The following is a 17,998-nucleotide window of genomic DNA, read 5'->3' as shown; positions in this document are numbered from 1 at the left end:
ATAGGATCAGTAAAATATATCCTACAAAGATAGTAAGAAAGGAATGGTAAAATATTATATAGAGATGATAAGATAAGGTGTAACATCTCGATGTTGAGGTACTTCTAATATTGGGCTTTATGATTTTAGTGTGTTGCGTTTAGGTCCATAAGTTGAGAAATGGTAAAAAGGGGCCCAAAGTGGCTTTTGGTGGAAATTGGGTCGGAAGAGTACGCCATGTGTACGTGTGACAACCCGAAATTTCCATTCTATACAAACCATTCGAAGCCAATAGAAGTAGAACAGTTACAGTGAAATTCCAGACTTTGGGTATAAGTTTGACAGTTTTTTTCAGGATTTACACTTAAGGAGATATCAGGAGAGTGGATACACTAGCGTTTTGTGCAACACTGTTATTCCAATACTCTAGGATATTAGAGTTCATTTCAAGAATAAAAATATTTCTGCCAAAAATCCCAAGACTATATATAGAAATCTGAACCATATTAATTCATTAGTTACATTTCCAACTAGAGAAAGTCAAATTCTCTCTCACGGATCTTCGGGTTTTTATCCCAAATCATGAGTACTTCTATCTAGTTGTATTATATAGCTTAGATTATGTTTTATAACATCAAAATCGGACCAAAACCCCAAGATTTGGGAGTTTACCGCCCAAGAACACTTGGGGAGTAAACTCCATTTTAAGGGCCAAGAGTGTCCCAATGACCCTCAAAGCCTTAGAACTCAAACTAGAAGCCTTCATTACAATGTTTAGTCCACAAAACAATTAAGAATCAAGGGTGAAAGTGAGTTCACGGCCAAGGAAGTTCTTGGGCCGTGAACTCCATTTTAGGTTGCCAAAATGCCTTAAATGCCTTCATTGAGCCAAGAGACTAGCATACCACATTACCTTGATGTGTCTAGGACCCAAAACAATCAAAATACCAACACCTATGGGTGTTCACGGCCACAAACACATGGCCAAATGGTTCATGGGCCGAAAACACAAGTTAGGGGTGTTTTGATGCCACAAACACTTCCTAAGGATTAGGCTTGAATTTAGACATATACCCTAAAGTGTTTATAGCCTAGAGAACACAAGGAATCACAAGGATTAAGGATTTTACGGCCAAAACAAGTTCTTGGGTCGTAAACCCCTATAAAGGGGACAAATGACACCCAAATTCCTTCCTTATGCCTAGAACCCAACATAGATCATATCCTTGATGTGTTAGGAACCTCAAAACATCAAATGGTACTCCTTACCATGAGTTTACGGCCGTAAACTCATGGAGGAGTGGTCCCAGGGCCGTGAACATCAAGCAAGGCCATTTTAAGGCCTTAAACCCACCCAAACACTTGTTTAAGACTAGAAGCTCTTCACCACTTAAGTTGTATTAATGTTAAGCTTCATTTTGTGACCTAAGAGAGAGTTTACGGCCAGGAGTTTACTCCCCTGGGCCGTAAACTCCAAAACATATGGTCTTTTGACCATAAACTCCCATTCGAGGCCTTGCACTCCTTTGTCGCAACCCATTAGCCTCCTAGCACTTGACCAAAAGTGTTTTCCTCGCATTAGGATTTTTATACATGTTTAATTAGTGTTATAGTCACTCATTGTTTATATACATATGTCTTCATATGTAATTAGGACCATTGTGTGTGTCTAAAGTTTCCACTTGACACCTAGCAGTCCTACCTCTTCAGTTCATCCGTATCACCCACAACAGGTGAGTTCATACCCCTTAATCAATGTTTTAACTATTTTTAAATGTTTTATGGGGGGGATACAAGTAGAATCATGCTACTTATTATATCAATCACATGTGATTAATAAGCAGCATTCAAATGATTTACTACTTATTAGCCGTTTTACCAAACAGTTTCCTTCAAATGATTTTTATAAACATTTTATATGTTTAAAACTCCTTATTACACTGTACATTTTACTTTGTATGTTTTATTTCAAACTTATTTACAATTGTGTTTCAAACAAATGTTTCTTTATACTAAATTGTTTTATCAAACCCATGCCTTCAAACCGTTTTATAGATCGACATCAAGTCGATCTTTTCTTAGATAATAATTATGTTCAAAGGTTTACAAAACTTATTTTATGCTTTTATATTATAAATTGCATGCCTCTATATGTATAGTTATATAAGTAATGTTTAAAAGACTTAGGAAGGCTATCCACCTTGTTTCCTTTTCCTCGATTTGGATGTGGTCTGATAGGATATCGGGTACTCGTCCGAAGGTCGTTTAAATATTAGTTATATATCATGTGTACACATATAGTCATAAAAGGTCCTTCCAGTTCATCCAATGCCCTTGGGTAGCAAGGGTATACATCCATGTTCATACGTCCCAGTTAGATTACTAGTAAACCACCATATGGGTAGTTTAGGAAGATACTAGAACCATTACTAGAACGCGATATCATACAATGATTCAGTTCATTCATGAGTCAATACTTGCTAGGTAGAGAGCACGTACATTACACCTAGAATATTACAGTACATTACTATACTTGCTAGGTAGAGAGCACGTACATTACAGCTAGAACATTACAGTACATTACTATACTTGCTAGGTAGAGAGCACGTACATTACAGCTAGAACATTACAGTACATTACTATACTTGCTAGGTAGAGAGCACGTACATTACAGCTAGAACAGTTCATTACATTACATATACATGAATACGTTAATTATTGTGATATGAATCGGAGCATGACTTAAATGTCATGGCCCGTGTTGTAGCCAGAGTCTCTTGAAGGGAGAGCGTGAGTTTGCGTATAGATCTATACTGGATTGACTATCCTACACCTTGTTGCTAGCAACAGCCGGACCTGCAGGTCTGCGGGTGCCAAACGTCATTTCTTTTTACGACCTAACTTTTATCATTGTTACTAGTCGATAGTATGGTACAATTAATCACATGATGCCTTAATATAAATCCGGTTTACGGTAGTTAGTACAACAGTAGTTCTTATAGCGCTACATTTAAGTACTACATTAATTTTCCCTGTACATATATTTAGTGATCTTATCACTTAATCTTTAAATGTAAAAACTATATTTTGTTAATGATAGTTACACTTGGGAAAATTACACACTTTTACAAGAAACGAACATTGAGAACAGTTAAGTCTTGGTAGAAGACTACATTGAGAACAGTTAGGTCTTGGTAGAAGACACTCTTATATAATAGTAGGAATCATAGGGATTTCTAGAGTTTTTCAAACGTTTACAGTTGTTTTACAAACATTTTTATACTTACAGTTCATATACATTTTCCATACTTAAAGTTCATAAACATACAAATTCTTACATACAAATTAAGACACTAAAATACTTATGATCTCACCAGCTTCAAAGCTGATACTCGCTTTCAAAATTACTTGTATCCTCAGGTCATCATAGACAGGTACCGATGCAAGGATTAGGGAAGATGGAGCTCGTTCAAGACTCATCTTTCATTTTGATTTATGCTTTAGTGTTTATCAAAATTTGACAGAACACACTTGTATAATAATTATATTATTAATGAAATGGATGATGTTGTTGCTTGTTTACTACTTTTCATTGTTGTGATACTGTACATGACGTCCTCCTCCCCAGAACGTTTCCGCCGTTCTTGGTTTTGGGGTGTAACAGTACATGTGTGTATGCTAAGAGTACGAAGGTGTGCCTTAGTATGTTAGGCGTATGAGGGTGGCATGAAACCCTTAATTTTAGGGCTTTGGTTCATATTTAAGCAACATTATAGACTCAAACCCTCTTCTTACTCAGCCTCCATCTGCAATATCAACCCTCAAGCAACCTTAGAGCAAAAGAGAAGCAACTTTGAGCCTTAAGTGAGATTTGGTGTGGTTTGGAAGAAAGAAGAAGGTAGTGAGAAGATCTTGGAGTTGAAGTGCACCTTGGATCTGGGATTGCTACTTGGTTTGGAACATCTTGAAGGAATAAAGTTTGCATCTTTATCCCTTTTATCTTGTAGATCTAGGTTTTTTCTCTATTAAGTTACTTTTTGGTCCCAAAATGATGATTCATGAACAAAGCATGTTCTTGACCCATTAAGTCGTCCTTTCAGACCTTTGGAAGGGTCTTGAGTCATAAAAATGGGTTCCAAATGGTTAGTTTTGCTCTATGCATCATTTAGAAGGTCTTAATGGATTAAAACCTTGATTTAAGCACTTATTGGACATGATAAGTCATAAAGTCGGAGACTTTATGAATCCTAAGAGTATTTTAGTCATGGATATGCAATATGGAGATAAGAACTTTAGCTATTAAGCTCTTAATAGATGTTTTGAGCTTCTGGGAGTACGCCCTACGTACGAGGTCAACCACCCCGATGGTGGTCAACATGCGAGGATGCAAGTACGACCAATGTAACTTCAGAGTACGCCCATCGTACCTTCGGAGTACACCCCGCGTACTTACTCTAAGTCGATTCGGCTGAGTTGACTCAGTTGGGTTGACTCAACCGGGTTGACTCAGTTGACTTAGTTGGTTTGACAAGTTTGACTTTGACCAAGTTTGACCATAAGGGTAATTTGGGATTTTGAGGGAGATAGGTCATTTGATTCGAACAGGTGTTGGTTAGAGAGCTGAGATTCAGAGTCGGGACCTCATCAACTTTTGTTCAGTTTCTGAGGTGAGTTTTCCTCACTGTACTTGCAGGTCGAAAGCACCAAGGCCGGCCCATTGGTTGATATCTTAATATTCACTTGTATGCTGAGTATGGAATAGATATACATGTTTATGCTAGTTGTTGATATGCTAGTCTGGTAGATTTGTAGGACTACCTATGATTCTGTCTGCATGATTATATGTATATGTTTATTATTTGTTATATGTCGACATATTGTGTTGGGTTGAGGTTGTATTGTCCATGTTGTAGCCAACAAACCCTACAATATTCCAGATATGAGCTGAGGGTCGGATAGGGCATGTCAGACTCATATTAAGGGATTATGAGCATTCCAGATATGAGATGAGGATCAGACGATATGCCAGACTCGTACTGAGGGCTTGACGGTATTTTAGTCCGATGACTGATATGGTCAGGGAGCAGGCCAGACATAATATTTAGGCCCTGAGGGCAAGTCAGAGTTATGCTGTGGGCTCAGGGGTAATCCAATCTTTTAGTTGTGGACCCATTGCATATTGTTATTGTATATGTTATATGGTTATGTGTTAGTACTTTGGGGAAAATCACTAGGCGTTGGCTTACAATTTTTGGTTATGTTTCAGGTACCTCGGATGGCCGCGAGAAGACAAAGATTGGACCGTACACATCCTCTTGTTTATGACCAATGGTTTTGGGAAACTCTGATGTTGGAAAATGTTTTGAAAACTATTTTGTAAACACTTTATTGAGTTGGCTTGTATTTAAAAAAGTTTAAATTATCATGATTTTTATGGTTGTTACATAAGAATGGTAAATTACCCCATAGAGATAGTAGGATAGGAATAGCATAATATCATATTCGGAAGACTTATAATTACAAGATCCAAGAAATTTTGGAAGATATAATATAGTAAAGTATAGGAAATCAGGAATATAAGTAAAATGATCATTATCATTGTAATAATTCCTAAAAGGTTTTCAAAATGAGTTTATTCTATGTTTAACTAAAAACCTGTAAATTCACCAGCATTATGTTGACGTTTTCAAAATTGCATGTATTCTTAGGATAGAGTAAGAATCAATGCAAGGAAGGACATCAGTTTGAAGATAGATAGATAAGATTCATTTATTCCTTGTAATAGACTCTATTTATAAAAAATTAGTTATGGTTTGTGCTTTGTGATTTGGGTAATCCATGTAAACACCGTTACCGCTCGACATTTCCGTAAACGACCGGGGAAGGTGTGACAAAGTCTCCATCCAAAGTTGTGATTGAGGAGTTGGAACTTGAAATGTTTCATGAAAGTTGAATAGAAGTAAACCTAGTAAAATACAAACATCTTATTGAAGTAGGAAACTAGATTTGAATGAACATGTATGTGATAAACTTATGCAACACAATCATATGTAATTAGTGTCGATGAAACCAATACTTATTATAAGTTTATTGTACCATATAGAATGTCACATGCTAGCCAAAGAAGTCATGTCAATAATGTTGAAATTGAGGCATATGTGAGGTGTGTATAATATGAGACAAATGGACCAATGTCTTCAAAGGACAACACAAGTGGGCTAAGGTGTTCAAAGGACAATGCAAGTGGAGCAAGGTATTAGGGGCGGGCGCAAAATTTCATGGTAGGAGTGTCACGGGAAAATTAGGGGTTGCACAATGGTAGAAAAAAATCAAAAAAATTTCGAAAATTTTTATACTACGTCCGAAAAAGTCAAGGATTGCACAGACCACCGTGTGTCTTATACTTAATCCGTCAATGCAAGGTATAGAAGGATCATCTATAAAAAGTTTTCATGCTACTTGACTATCTTGGGAAAATGACCCTTGAGGGTAATTAACTTTTGCGTTTGTACTCATTTGGTCCCTTTCCTTTTTTTTGTATTCAATATACCATTGAACTTGTTGTTTGTGTTCACCATAACCCTTTTGACCGGATTTGACCTGTGATAGCCGATCAAAGGGTTATGGTGAACACAAACAACAAGTTCGATGGTATATTGAGTACAAAAAAAAAAGGAAAGGGACCAAATGAGAACAAATGTAACAGTTGGTTACCCTCCTGATTCATTTTCCCTTTACTCATTATAGCAAATCCCACGTCATCTCCTACTGATATTAATGACTTTATGAGATTCATGCTTGCTTCTCTTCAAAACATAACCCACGAAAGAACATTATTCATACATGTACAACTTTGTAATGCACTTGAATATTTATTAGGGGAATCTTGACTAAGCAGACACATTTCATGACTACATTTACATTTCCAATCAAATGATTTATAGTATCATGGATTCTAGACAAGTCTGCAAACGAGTGGAATCACAAGTGCTGTGATTTTTTAGTTTACTTAGCTTTAAGATCGAATTCATGGGATAAGATACAACATCAATATGTACAATATCATGCTGCTTTTGTAGACACATCACCATAATATACCTTGAGGTAAACGTTTATGCTGATAAATATACCTCTCATACACAGTCATATCCTTTTACAGAGAGATGTTGACAGCTAACCATAGTAAGCATAACATAGACCATGTTTTAACAAGGTTACCCCTTTGAAACGCTCTTCATATACGTTATAGTCAAAGAAGGTTGCAGTCTTTGATAATTTTGCAACTTTAATTTCATTTAACTTTTCGGGGAAAATGACTTAGGAGGGTAACCAACTGTTGAGTTCGTTCTCATTTGGTCCCCTTTTTTGTCCTCAATATACCATCGAACTTGTTGTTTGTGTTCACCATAACCTTGTGACCGGCTATCACAGGTCAAAAGTCTGTCAAAAGGGTTATGGTGAACGCAAACAACAAGTTCGATGGTACATTGAATACAAAAAAAAGAAAAATGACCAAATGAGTACAAACGCAAAAGTTAATTACCCTCAAGAGTCATTTTCCCGACTATCTTTGAAGACAAAAAGTTAGAAACCAAACTCTCTATTTTGACATACCACGAGAAACATTTATAAAGATTTGCCTAAAAATAAAAATTTGACACGATTTGTCCTATTATATTTTGTACAATATTGCATAGTTTTCCAAATTATTGGCACGAATATCATATACTTGTAACTTTGAGTATAAATATGTAAATTTCGTGTATTTATTTACAGAAATCCATTTTCTCCAACAAGGATATAAACTTTTTGTTTCTTCCTCACTCTGCCACGCTTCCCTTTCCTTTTGCCATCAGCCATTAAACCTTAAACCACACTACTAATCATATAAAATAGAAATAGAGATAAAATATCCCAATCACCATTCTCCGATCATCACAATCACCCGTTAAACGACTCATTCCTGGATAAATATGAACCGCCGGCGATCCCTATTGACCGTTTTCATCTTCATCCACATCCTAGTCTTTTCTCAGACCCTAAATTCTTTCCCTTTCCCTTTTCCTAAAAAAGTTCACAAAATCGAAGGACCCATCAAAACCCTAGTCGTCTTAGTAATGGAAAACCGTTCATTTGATCACGTATTGGGCTGGATCAAGAAATCCCGCCCCGACATCGATGGGGTCACCGGCGAAGAGCACAATCATGTCAACGCCGCCGACCCTGCGTCTAGTAAAGTCTACGTTTCCGACGAAGCCGTTTTCGTAGACTCCGACCCGGGTCATTCCATCCAAGCCATCCGCGAACAGATATTCGGGTCGAACTTGACCCACGCCAACCCGGCTCCAATGAACGGGTTCGTTCAGCAAGCAAATACGATGGGTGTTGATGGGTTAGACCGCACAGTCATGAGTGGCTTCAAGCCGGAGCTTTTGCCGACTTACACCGAGTTAGTAAACGAGTTCGCGGTGTTCGACCGGTGGTTCGCGTCGGTTCCTGCGTCGACTCAGCCGAACCGGTTCTACGTCCACTCTGCAACTTCCCATGGAGCTTCAAGCAATGTAAGGAAAGATCTCATCAACGGGTTCCCCCAGAAAACAATCTTTGATTCTTTGGACGAAAACGACCTTACATTTGGGATTTATTTCCAAAACATTCCCACCACAATGTTCTTCCAAAGCTTGAGAAAACTCAAATTCATTACCAAGTTCCATGATTATGATTTGATGTTCAAGTATCATGCTAAAAAAGGTAAGTTGCCGAATTATGTGGTGGTGGAGCAAAGGTACTTTGATGTGAATCTTTTTCCGGCGAATGATGACCATCCGTCGCATGATGTGGCGGTGGGGCAGGCTTTTGTTAAGGAAGTTTATGAGATATTGAGGGCTAGTCCTCAATGGGATGAAATGGCTCTCTTGATCACTTACGATGAACATGGTGGGTTTTATGATCATGTACCTACACCTGTCGATCATGTCCCTAACCCTGATGGGATCATCGGCCCTGAACCATATTACTTTCAGTTTGATCGGTTGGGGGTTCGCGTTCCTACCCTGTTAATTTCACCTTGGATCGATAAGAGCACAGTGATCCATGAACCCAGTGGGCCAACTCCATATTCGCAGTTTGAACATTCTTCTATTCCGGCAACTGTAAAGAAGCTCTTCAATCTAGACTCCGATTTCTTGACCAAACGCGATGAGTGGGCAGGGACCTTCGAGAGTTACTTCAATCTGCGTGATACTCCACGCGATGATTGTCCAGGTTCGTTTCTAAATCCTCAAACTTAAATCAGAAAATCAACTAAACGCAATCTGTAATTATTGATATACAGAAACCCTTCCTGAAATTAAGGTGTCTTTGAGGCCAAGAGGACCGAATGAAGAACAGAGTCTCACCGAGTTTCAAATCGAACTAATTCAGCTCGCATCCCAGCTCAACGGTGATCACACTCTTAACACGTATCCCGAAATCGGAAAATACATGACCGTTGGTGAAGCCCACCAATACGCACACGATGCAATCACAAGGTTTCTGGAGGCCGGAAAAGCTGCCCTGAGAGCCGGAGCCAATGAATCTGCCTTTGTCACAATGAGATCCTCTCTCAGTAGCCGATCTTCACAAAGACGAATTCAAAGCTTTTAATTTCAAAAACCGTCAATTGTATGTATAGAAAGTAGAAACGGTTGCTTTCATGTGTGTACAATAATGGTTTAAATTAGATTTACGTAGGTTTTTTTATTAGCCGCCATTGGATTTGATGAGTGAACCACTGAGTTAACCCGGGTCAGATCGGCTGAATTTATCAATCCATAAGCCGATTCAAGCCACTGGCTTAGAATTCTCAAGCTGTCACACAATCCATGGGGGACCATGGATGTAACTATTGTTGTTGCCATGTCTTCTACTTGCTGTATTAATAATAAATTATGCAAATTCAATATCATCACATCATTACATTTCTTAAGTCACGACTTACACCCACTACTGTATGCTTGTGTGTGTGAAACAATGGAGGTTTCATGGAAACCAGTGTAACAGAATCAATCAACACCATTTACCTTCTCTTTTTAGCCTATTCGGTCTTCATATGAAGGATTGCATTTGCCTTTGGAGACGGGTTAGGGTCAAAACCTGTTTATTGGCACTCAATATTTCGCTCTAATAAACATTCCTTCAAGTTCTTTTGACCATAGTTTCTTTGTTTATCAATGGGCTTTTGCTATAACGGTTGCTCGTATCACAAGCGGGTCGATCTCTCAATGAATCACGTTTACCTTTTTTTTTTCTAACCCGGTTAGTTTAGCCGGTTGTGGCCCATTGGGTTTGGTCTTCTACCCAAGGCCTACAACTTTGATGTTTGGGTCAGGTGTGAATGTGTGATCGACTTTGCAGGCAGTGGTGCAGTGCACTTAACGGGGTGGGTTGGAGTGTCGGGCAATAAGGTGCTTTAATTGAAGGACCACGAGTATGATGGTTCGATGCTTTCGGGAAGCCTGTTCAAATTTGTGGACATAACGTGACTTTGGCGGTGCTCTAGACATTTTTATTATGGTTCGGGGTTGAACCCGAGGTCATTCATGGGATTTTTGTGTCGTGTTCCGATAGTTCAAGGTAACGACACTAACAGGGTCGACTACTGACATCGTAATCTTGTTTGGTATAAGGTTACTTGTGTGCCATTGTGCATTCGATGCTCATGACATGTGCAAAGGCGTGATTGGTGAGTTTGTGGCAATCACATCGGGTTGCTCGAAGGTCGAACCATGGGCTGCAATCGTATGTGGGCTCTTTGTGGCTTGTGTTTTAATCGGGCTCAATATTGTAGCTTGAAAGTTGCATTATGATGACCCATTGGAGGCGACCTAATTACAATGTGGATGTGGGCTTGGCCCAACTAAAGCCCATCGGATGTTTCAAACGTCACTTTCTTCGATTGTGACTTTTGTCACATGTTTTCTATATTTTTCTAACATCCTTTCTTTAATTGATTCACACTTTAGCCTTATTTTTTCCATCATCTGTTCATATTTCTCTAATTTTATCCCTTCTGCTTACTCGCAACACCCTTTATTTCTTTTTTTTATAAAAAGAAAGACTCAACGTATGGGCCTTTTCCTATTTTATGTTAAAACTAAATCAAAAAAAAAAAAAAAAAAACATAATAAATAGAATAAAGGCAAGGGTTCATCACTACATGCATGAAAACCAAAAATATGTCAAGGCATATCTCTCTTTGATTCTCCAATTCAAATTTACATGCACACTGAAGACAACTGAATACAAAGTTCACGGGTTGGCTCAATCAATTAAATGCCACAACCCGCTCAACCCATGCATGCTCGAAACCACATGTCGGCGGTACCGCCAAAACCTAAACATGTAGTTGGTTCTTTTGACCATAGTTTCTTTGTTAGTGGTGGGGTGGGTGTTTTACATTTAGGGTTTAGGAATTAGGGACCCCTGTAGTTGCATGGAATTTTGGGTGTTTTTGGATTACGATATTGTAACAGAGGAATGTGATAGTTTTTTTTGCTATTTGATATTGTAATATCGATTTAGGGTTATTTTGGACATCTTTAGAAATATGTACCCTTTTGATGGTTGTAGTGACAATGTAATGTAGTTATCACCTAATGTTAATGTGTATTTGTTGTTTCAGAATAAAGTCATCAAAGCCTCTAAATATGGTAAACCATTAGAAATACACCATGGGCATCATTCTTTAACTATCACAAAAGGTTGACATTAAATTCATGACCAAAAGGGCTAAAGGACCAAAATAAACTATAACAACAAAGTAGTTCTAAACCATTACATCCAAATGCACAAAGTAGTCCTAAACCAAAAGATAAGTTTTTAAATAAAACACACTAACTCCTGCCTTGACTGCCACCTCCATTCCCTCCTTGACCGCTTCATGCATTCACTCCTTGACTGCTTCATGCATTCCCTCCTTGACCCTTTCAAGTCCTAGAGTTATGACCCTTATTGTTGTATTTTCCACACTTGACACTAACAAACTTTATGGTAAGTATTTCAGGTTCACTTGCACCATGCTTATGCTTCTGACTATCATACTTTTCATCTACACTTCTCTTTCTCTTGTTCTTTGCTCTCATAGGTTGAGTGTGATGTGGTGGTGGTGTTAATTTCATTGGACATGTACTTTCTGGCCATATGGATCTCCCATTTATAGGGTCCATAGTGTAAGAGTAAGCTTCCTTCTAAGTTTGAGGCTAATACACTTTGTTGACATAAGTGTAAAGCTCCCCAACTTTGTCTCTACTATCAACCATTTCATGTATTGTAGCTATGACATGTCTGCATGGAATCTCATTCAACTCCCGCCTTCTGCATGTACATGACATATTTGTCATGTCAACCACATGTTGGTCATGCCAAGGACTATAAACTTCATACTTTGCAGTCCCATTCCATTTAGCCCTATATTGGACTGAAGCTTCTTTGTTTTTTCTTAAATAAATTTAATGTTGATGGAGTGAGTGGGCCTGGAGCTTTGGTCATCACTTTCATCACATTGCAGATCCTTTTCATATGGTATTGCCTGATGAACTCGATACAACTTATAATGGGCTTATCCCTGCTATGAATAAGCTTAATGTTGAATACCTCACACAAATTATTAAGCAATATATGTGATCCTAGTCTACATGTATTAAACAAGCACACTATATCAAATAAGTCAAATACATTGAGCACTAGTAAAGAAAAACCTAAGGTAGGGAATATAACCTAAAAAGCGGCTTTTGGCCCAATGGTGGTTGGGGGGGGGGGGGGGAGGAGGGTTCTCTTTAACCAATCAAAAGCATACTTATCAAACTGGCTAAGTTCATTCATGCAGTGTTCAAATTTTGGTACTATGGTTGCTGTTGCACACTGCCATAAGTGATCTTTATACTCTTTTGTTTTCCATTTTTCCTCATATTGTCATAAATATTCCTTAGACATAATCGATGCTCAACTTGTGGGTACAACTGTGAAATAGCAGGTAAGAGTCCCCTATAAAAGATTATCCCACATAATTAGTCCTACAAATGGTTAACAAATGAAAAAATAGTTATACAAAAAGAAGAAAATAGTACCTTTTATCTATCACTCATGAAAGTAAATTCAGAATTAGAATACAGCTATAAGTGCATGTAAAATAGACACAATTTTCATCAACTCTCTTTGTGAGGTATGGGTTCAACCTCTCTAAAATCCTGATTGCATTTAGTTCGGCACAGTCAATTGTTGGAGAAATGGAAAATTTCTTATTGTAAAGCCATCTTAATTTGTTTGTGTAGTTGTTGTAAATCTCACACGGAAGATTTTCCAGAAAATCATAAAAATGATGAAGGATCTTGACATCCCCTTGGAACTTCTTAGTAGACTTTTTAGGACCCATTTAACCTGTAAAATAATCATCAAACAAACCCAAACGAAAAACCATCAATTTAGCAATTAACAAAAAACACAAAAACTGATCAACCCAGTTCTTACGTCGTGAGCATTAGAGCTCACATCGTGAGTTCGGTTCGACGTGAAAATCATAATAAGGCATTATAGAGGTAAAATAAAACCAAAAAACCATTGGGGTTTGATTAAGTTGTAAATCTAAGTCCATTAAACACACATGCAACAACCAACTCACAAGAAAAAGAACCAATTTCGACATTTGTATCTCAAGAACAAAACCTAACTCCTAAACACTTAAAATTAGTAAATTAAAAGTAATAGAGCAATGGAATCGTACGCCAATTGAAATAGGAACACAAAATCAAGAAGACTTTATAGAAAATTTGAAGGAAAATCGAAGTGTGGGGACCGATAGTGACTGCGTTCGTGAGTGGTATTGTAAACAATAAAAGTCAAATGTTTGTGGTTGTTTTTCAAGTCAGCCCCCCCCCCCCCCATCACTTTTAAAGCTCACATCGTGAGTTTGGGAGCTCACGTCGTGAGTTTTTATATGCACAAAAATTAATGATTTCTTTTATTTCCCACGTCGTGGGGCTTAATCCCACGTCATGACCAAAACTTTATTTTTCCTTTTAGTTTTTTTACCACTCATGAAATTAACCCCATACTTGATTTTTTTACTTTTCTTTTAAAAATTAAAGATAAATAAGATGACTTAACCTAAAAATTAAATGAAAATGCAAAACTAAACAAAGAAAAGGAAAAAGAAAATGCAAACTGAGCTCGGGTTGCACCCCGAGAAGCGCTTCTTTTGTTTTGAGGAGTCGTGAGTCGGAATTCTTCCCACTCTACCTTGTTGTGGGTGGGAGTGGGCTCTCCTGCTGCTCCTTCCATCTTCTTTTGTATGTTTGAAATCGCCTTAATTACACATTTTTCGAGTTTTCTTTCTTTCTTTGAGTGATGTTTTCTTCAAGCTTGCGTTTCAATCCACTGCCTTTCCCTTTTATCTTCACATCTTCTTTTTGTTCCTCTTTTTCTAACTCCTTCTTGGTAATTAATTGCTCATTTTGTTCTTACTCAATTCCCGTCTCGCTAATCTCGTCTTCTTTTTCTTTAACCAACTCTGTGACTGGATCTGGTGGTCTTGTAAAAGCAAACACCTCAAAAATCATAAGCGTTGAAACTGGATGTGTTAATGATTAATTATATTCCTGATTGCTCTTTGGGTAAAGGCTCCTCCTATTCCTCCCACACTTCTTCTTTAACACTTTTAACTTCATCATGCTTAAGGAACTTTGAGTTTCCTTGTTTTACCAAATTTTCATTGGTATGAGATAGGAAAGGAAAAGGCAGTCGATACGGTTCAACGACCGAAAAATCATAATTTTCTTTTATCGTCGATGACATGACACTATTGCCTCCACATCTTGGCGACTGGATAGAATCACGACTATTTTCTTCTTATATTTTTACTTTGAGTGACTGGTTAGATTGTTCTTCGAGGACCTCCATATGCACCGATTCTTCCTCTTCTTTTGTATAAACATCCATGACTTGAGAGATTGGGATTGACTTGGTTTTTCTTGAAGGTGCATCCGATAGCTTTTCTTGCACAAGCTATGTTAATTGCCTGACTTGCGTGTAGATGCTCAAAATAGATTCTTGTTGTTCTCTAAGTATTGCATCTGTAGCATCATGTCGTTTCTTGCTAGCTTGCATGAATCTAAATAGCATTGACTTGAGAACATTTATTTTGTCGGATTGGACCTGTTCTATTTGGTAGAGATCATGCGTTAGTTGTTGAATTTCTTTTGCATCTCGATCTCTCTTGTACTCCAACTCACAATCCTTTATAGAATGAGGTCCTCCACAAGCTCCGCATTTATCTTGAATAGATCCGCCCAATTTTATGATCTTTTCTTCCATTACGCTGAGCTTTGCAATTACTACACCGATAGCATCTTGACCTCCATCTTCACTTGATTTTTCTTTAGTGAACTCCTCCTTTGGGTTGTGATACTCTCTGGAATGCTTAGAGAATTATTCAATCAAATCTTTATTTGTTGTCGGATCCTTCGTTTTCAAGGGCCCTTGCAAGTCTAGAATTTGACGAGTGCACACTGACTCCATCATAAAATATCCATATTTCTTGTTGCACATTGAAGTCATGTTGAGGGCAATGTCGTAACAATCTCTTGTAACACTCCCAAGCTTCATATAATGACTCCCCTTCTAATTGTTAAAAATTCTGGATATTTCTTTTAAGCTTTGCCACTTTTGAAGGAAGGGTAAATTGGTTGATGAACTCAGTCTTAAGGTCATCCCAAGTCGTGAGTGCTCCAAAGGGAAGTGATTGTAACCATTCCTTAGCCTCACCCTTTTAATGTGAGCGGAAAAAGTCGAAGCATCACCGTATCTTTACTCATGTTTGGTTCATTAAAATAATTTGAAATTTCCACCACCTCTTCTATATGCCCATAGGTGTCCTTGTGCTCCTTCCCATAAAAGGTAGTTCCTTTAGCATTGTAACGACTCATTTTTCACGTCCAAAAATTTTGTTATAAAACATTACATGAAAGCATTAATAGTTAAAACATTGTTTGATTAAACCATTTCACATCGAAAACCAAATTGAAAACCACAACATTCGATCAAACAAATATCAGAGTATCAATCCCAGAATAAACTCGTAATTGCGGAAACAAGAGAGTGTGTGTGTGTGTGTGTGACATGCTGCTACCGCGCCGGCTCCTTTCCCCTAGCTGAGGAGGTACCTGAAACCAAAACTGAAAACCGTAAGCACGAAGCTTAGTGAGTTCCCCCACTGTACCACATACCATATAATCTCATAACATACATATATTGTCAGGCATATCTGGGTGCCCGACCTACCCCTTCGGCCCTCTCGACCGGGTATTGCCTAGCATATCTGGGTGCTAGCCTCCCCTTCGGTACTCTCGACCGGTTACTGCCTTGCATATCTGGGTGCTGGCCTCCCCTTCGGTCCTCTCGACCGGATACTGGGGAACTATTCCTCCCCTCCACTACTATCACATAACATGTATCACAATATCAGATCTATCTACCATGGCTGGGTATAACTACCCCGTCGGCCCTACCGACTGGATACCTCGGGGACTATCTCCCCCCTACTGTCACTAGCACATAACATCATATCATACTAGCACATAAACATAACACAGGTAGTAGTAATCCCTAGATGAATATCACGGAGACAATCATCTACATACAACTCCTACTGGTGGGCCGACATTGTGGCCGTAGGCCCACCGCTACTGGAAGGTAACTCACCTCGAAGTAGCTGCTGATCTGATCGGGAACTGACTGTCTATTGCTGCTGCTGCTCCGGGAATCCTCCGGCTGCAATTCCCACAACATACTCAATCAAACACTGCTCACTGACCTTTGGGTAAAATGACCATTTTACCCCTGACCACGCCCTAAGTCAAAGTCAGAGTCAACTTTCAGTTGACCCGACTCGCCGAGTTGGCTTTCCAACTCGCTGAGTCCCTACCCAAACGATTGTCCTGAATCCCGTTTCTACTCGTCGAGTTAGGCGACGACTCGACGAGTTCTCCTTCTAAACCAGTATTCAAGTCCTTCATCTTACTCGCCGAGTTGTATGAACAACTCGTCGAGTTCATCTTCATCCGACGGACGCTTATGCTAAGACTCGCCAGTTGTATGAACAACTCGCCGAGTCTGTTCTTGATCTAAGGAGATTGCCTTGAACTCGCCGAGTCAGGGCATTGACTCGCCGAGTTCCTCCATAGACGAGTTCAGCTTCCGACTCACTGAGTCACACCCCGTGACTCACTGCTCAGTCGACACTACGAAAAGGGGACAAACTCGGAGACTCGCGAACAGACTCGCCGAGTCACATGAACGACTCGCCGAGTCACATGAACGACTCGCCGAGTCGTTGCCATGCACCCACTAAATACACAGATTTGCTCGATTCCAGTCCATGCCATTCACAGATCTGGACTCCTAGAACACGAATCACACGTAAAGTTTCCAACTTTACGTGTAGATGTTCACCAATACGGATTTTAGGGTTCAAAATGCCTCAAAAGGGTAGATCTAGGGTGAACAAGCAACATGGGTCCATAAAGGTAACAGATTTGAGCTCCTGGAGCTCAATCTTGCCTAGATCTAGAGGCCAATCAACTTATTACGACTTATATTGCACATACAAGCTTGGGGATTGGCTCAAGAATGACTTAAATGAAGTAATAAGCATAGAAACATAGGGGAAACGGGTTATACCTCAAAGGAACTGCTGAGAGAGCACAAAGATATTTGGATTCCTTCCCTTCCTCTTGATCTACTTCCCTTTTTCCTCAAAACCTTCAAGATCACACAACAATTGCTTCAAACTCCAAATGAACAACTTAGAACAAGGGTTGGAAGCTCTGGGGGTGAATGGGGGCTGGCTTGGGCAGATATGTTGTTTAAATAGGGTGCAAACCGCTGAAACTTAGGGTTTCATCCAACAGCTGTGACTCGCCGAGTCCAGGATATGGACTCGCCGAGTCGCCAACTTAAACGTGTCCCGGGTCCTGCATCTACTCGG

At 39.0% G+C, this 17,998-nt stretch overlaps 1 protein-coding gene, 1 non-coding gene and 1 pseudogene across 2 annotated transcripts; all 3 read left to right on the top strand.

The window, feature by feature from the left end:
• Nucleotides 1–7,752: 7,752 nt before the first annotated feature.
• NPC1 (non-specific phospholipase C1) lies at nucleotides 7,753–9,928 on the top strand. Its single transcript, XM_079019382.1, has 2 exons — nucleotides 7,753–9,243; nucleotides 9,314–9,928. The coding sequence occupies exons 1-2, from the start codon at nucleotides 7,953–7,955 to the stop codon at nucleotides 9,622–9,624; spliced, it is 1,602 nt and encodes a 533-aa protein (XP_078875508.1). The 5' UTR covers nucleotides 7,753–7,952; the 3' UTR covers nucleotides 9,625–9,928.
• A 62-nt stretch (nucleotides 9,929–9,990) lies between these two features.
• LOC145075428 (ammonium transporter 1 member 3-like) lies at nucleotides 9,991–10,848 on the top strand (annotated as a pseudogene).
• A 4,715-nt stretch (nucleotides 10,849–15,563) lies between these two features.
• Nucleotides 15,564–15,670, top strand: LOC145077483 (small nucleolar RNA R71). Its single transcript, XR_013693226.1, has one exon. It is a non-coding gene; the product is annotated as a small nucleolar RNA R71 (small nucleolar RNA).
• Nucleotides 15,671–17,998: the final 2,328 nt, after the last annotated feature.

Source organism: Lactuca serriola, chromosome 9, assembly GCF_051521515.1.
Source record: "Lactuca serriola cultivar US96UC23 chromosome 9, Lser_US96UC23_V15, whole genome shotgun sequence".
Lineage (NCBI taxonomy): Eukaryota > Viridiplantae > Streptophyta > Magnoliopsida > Asterales > Asteraceae > Lactuca > Lactuca serriola.
This window is presented reverse-complemented; position numbering and strand designations above follow the sequence as displayed.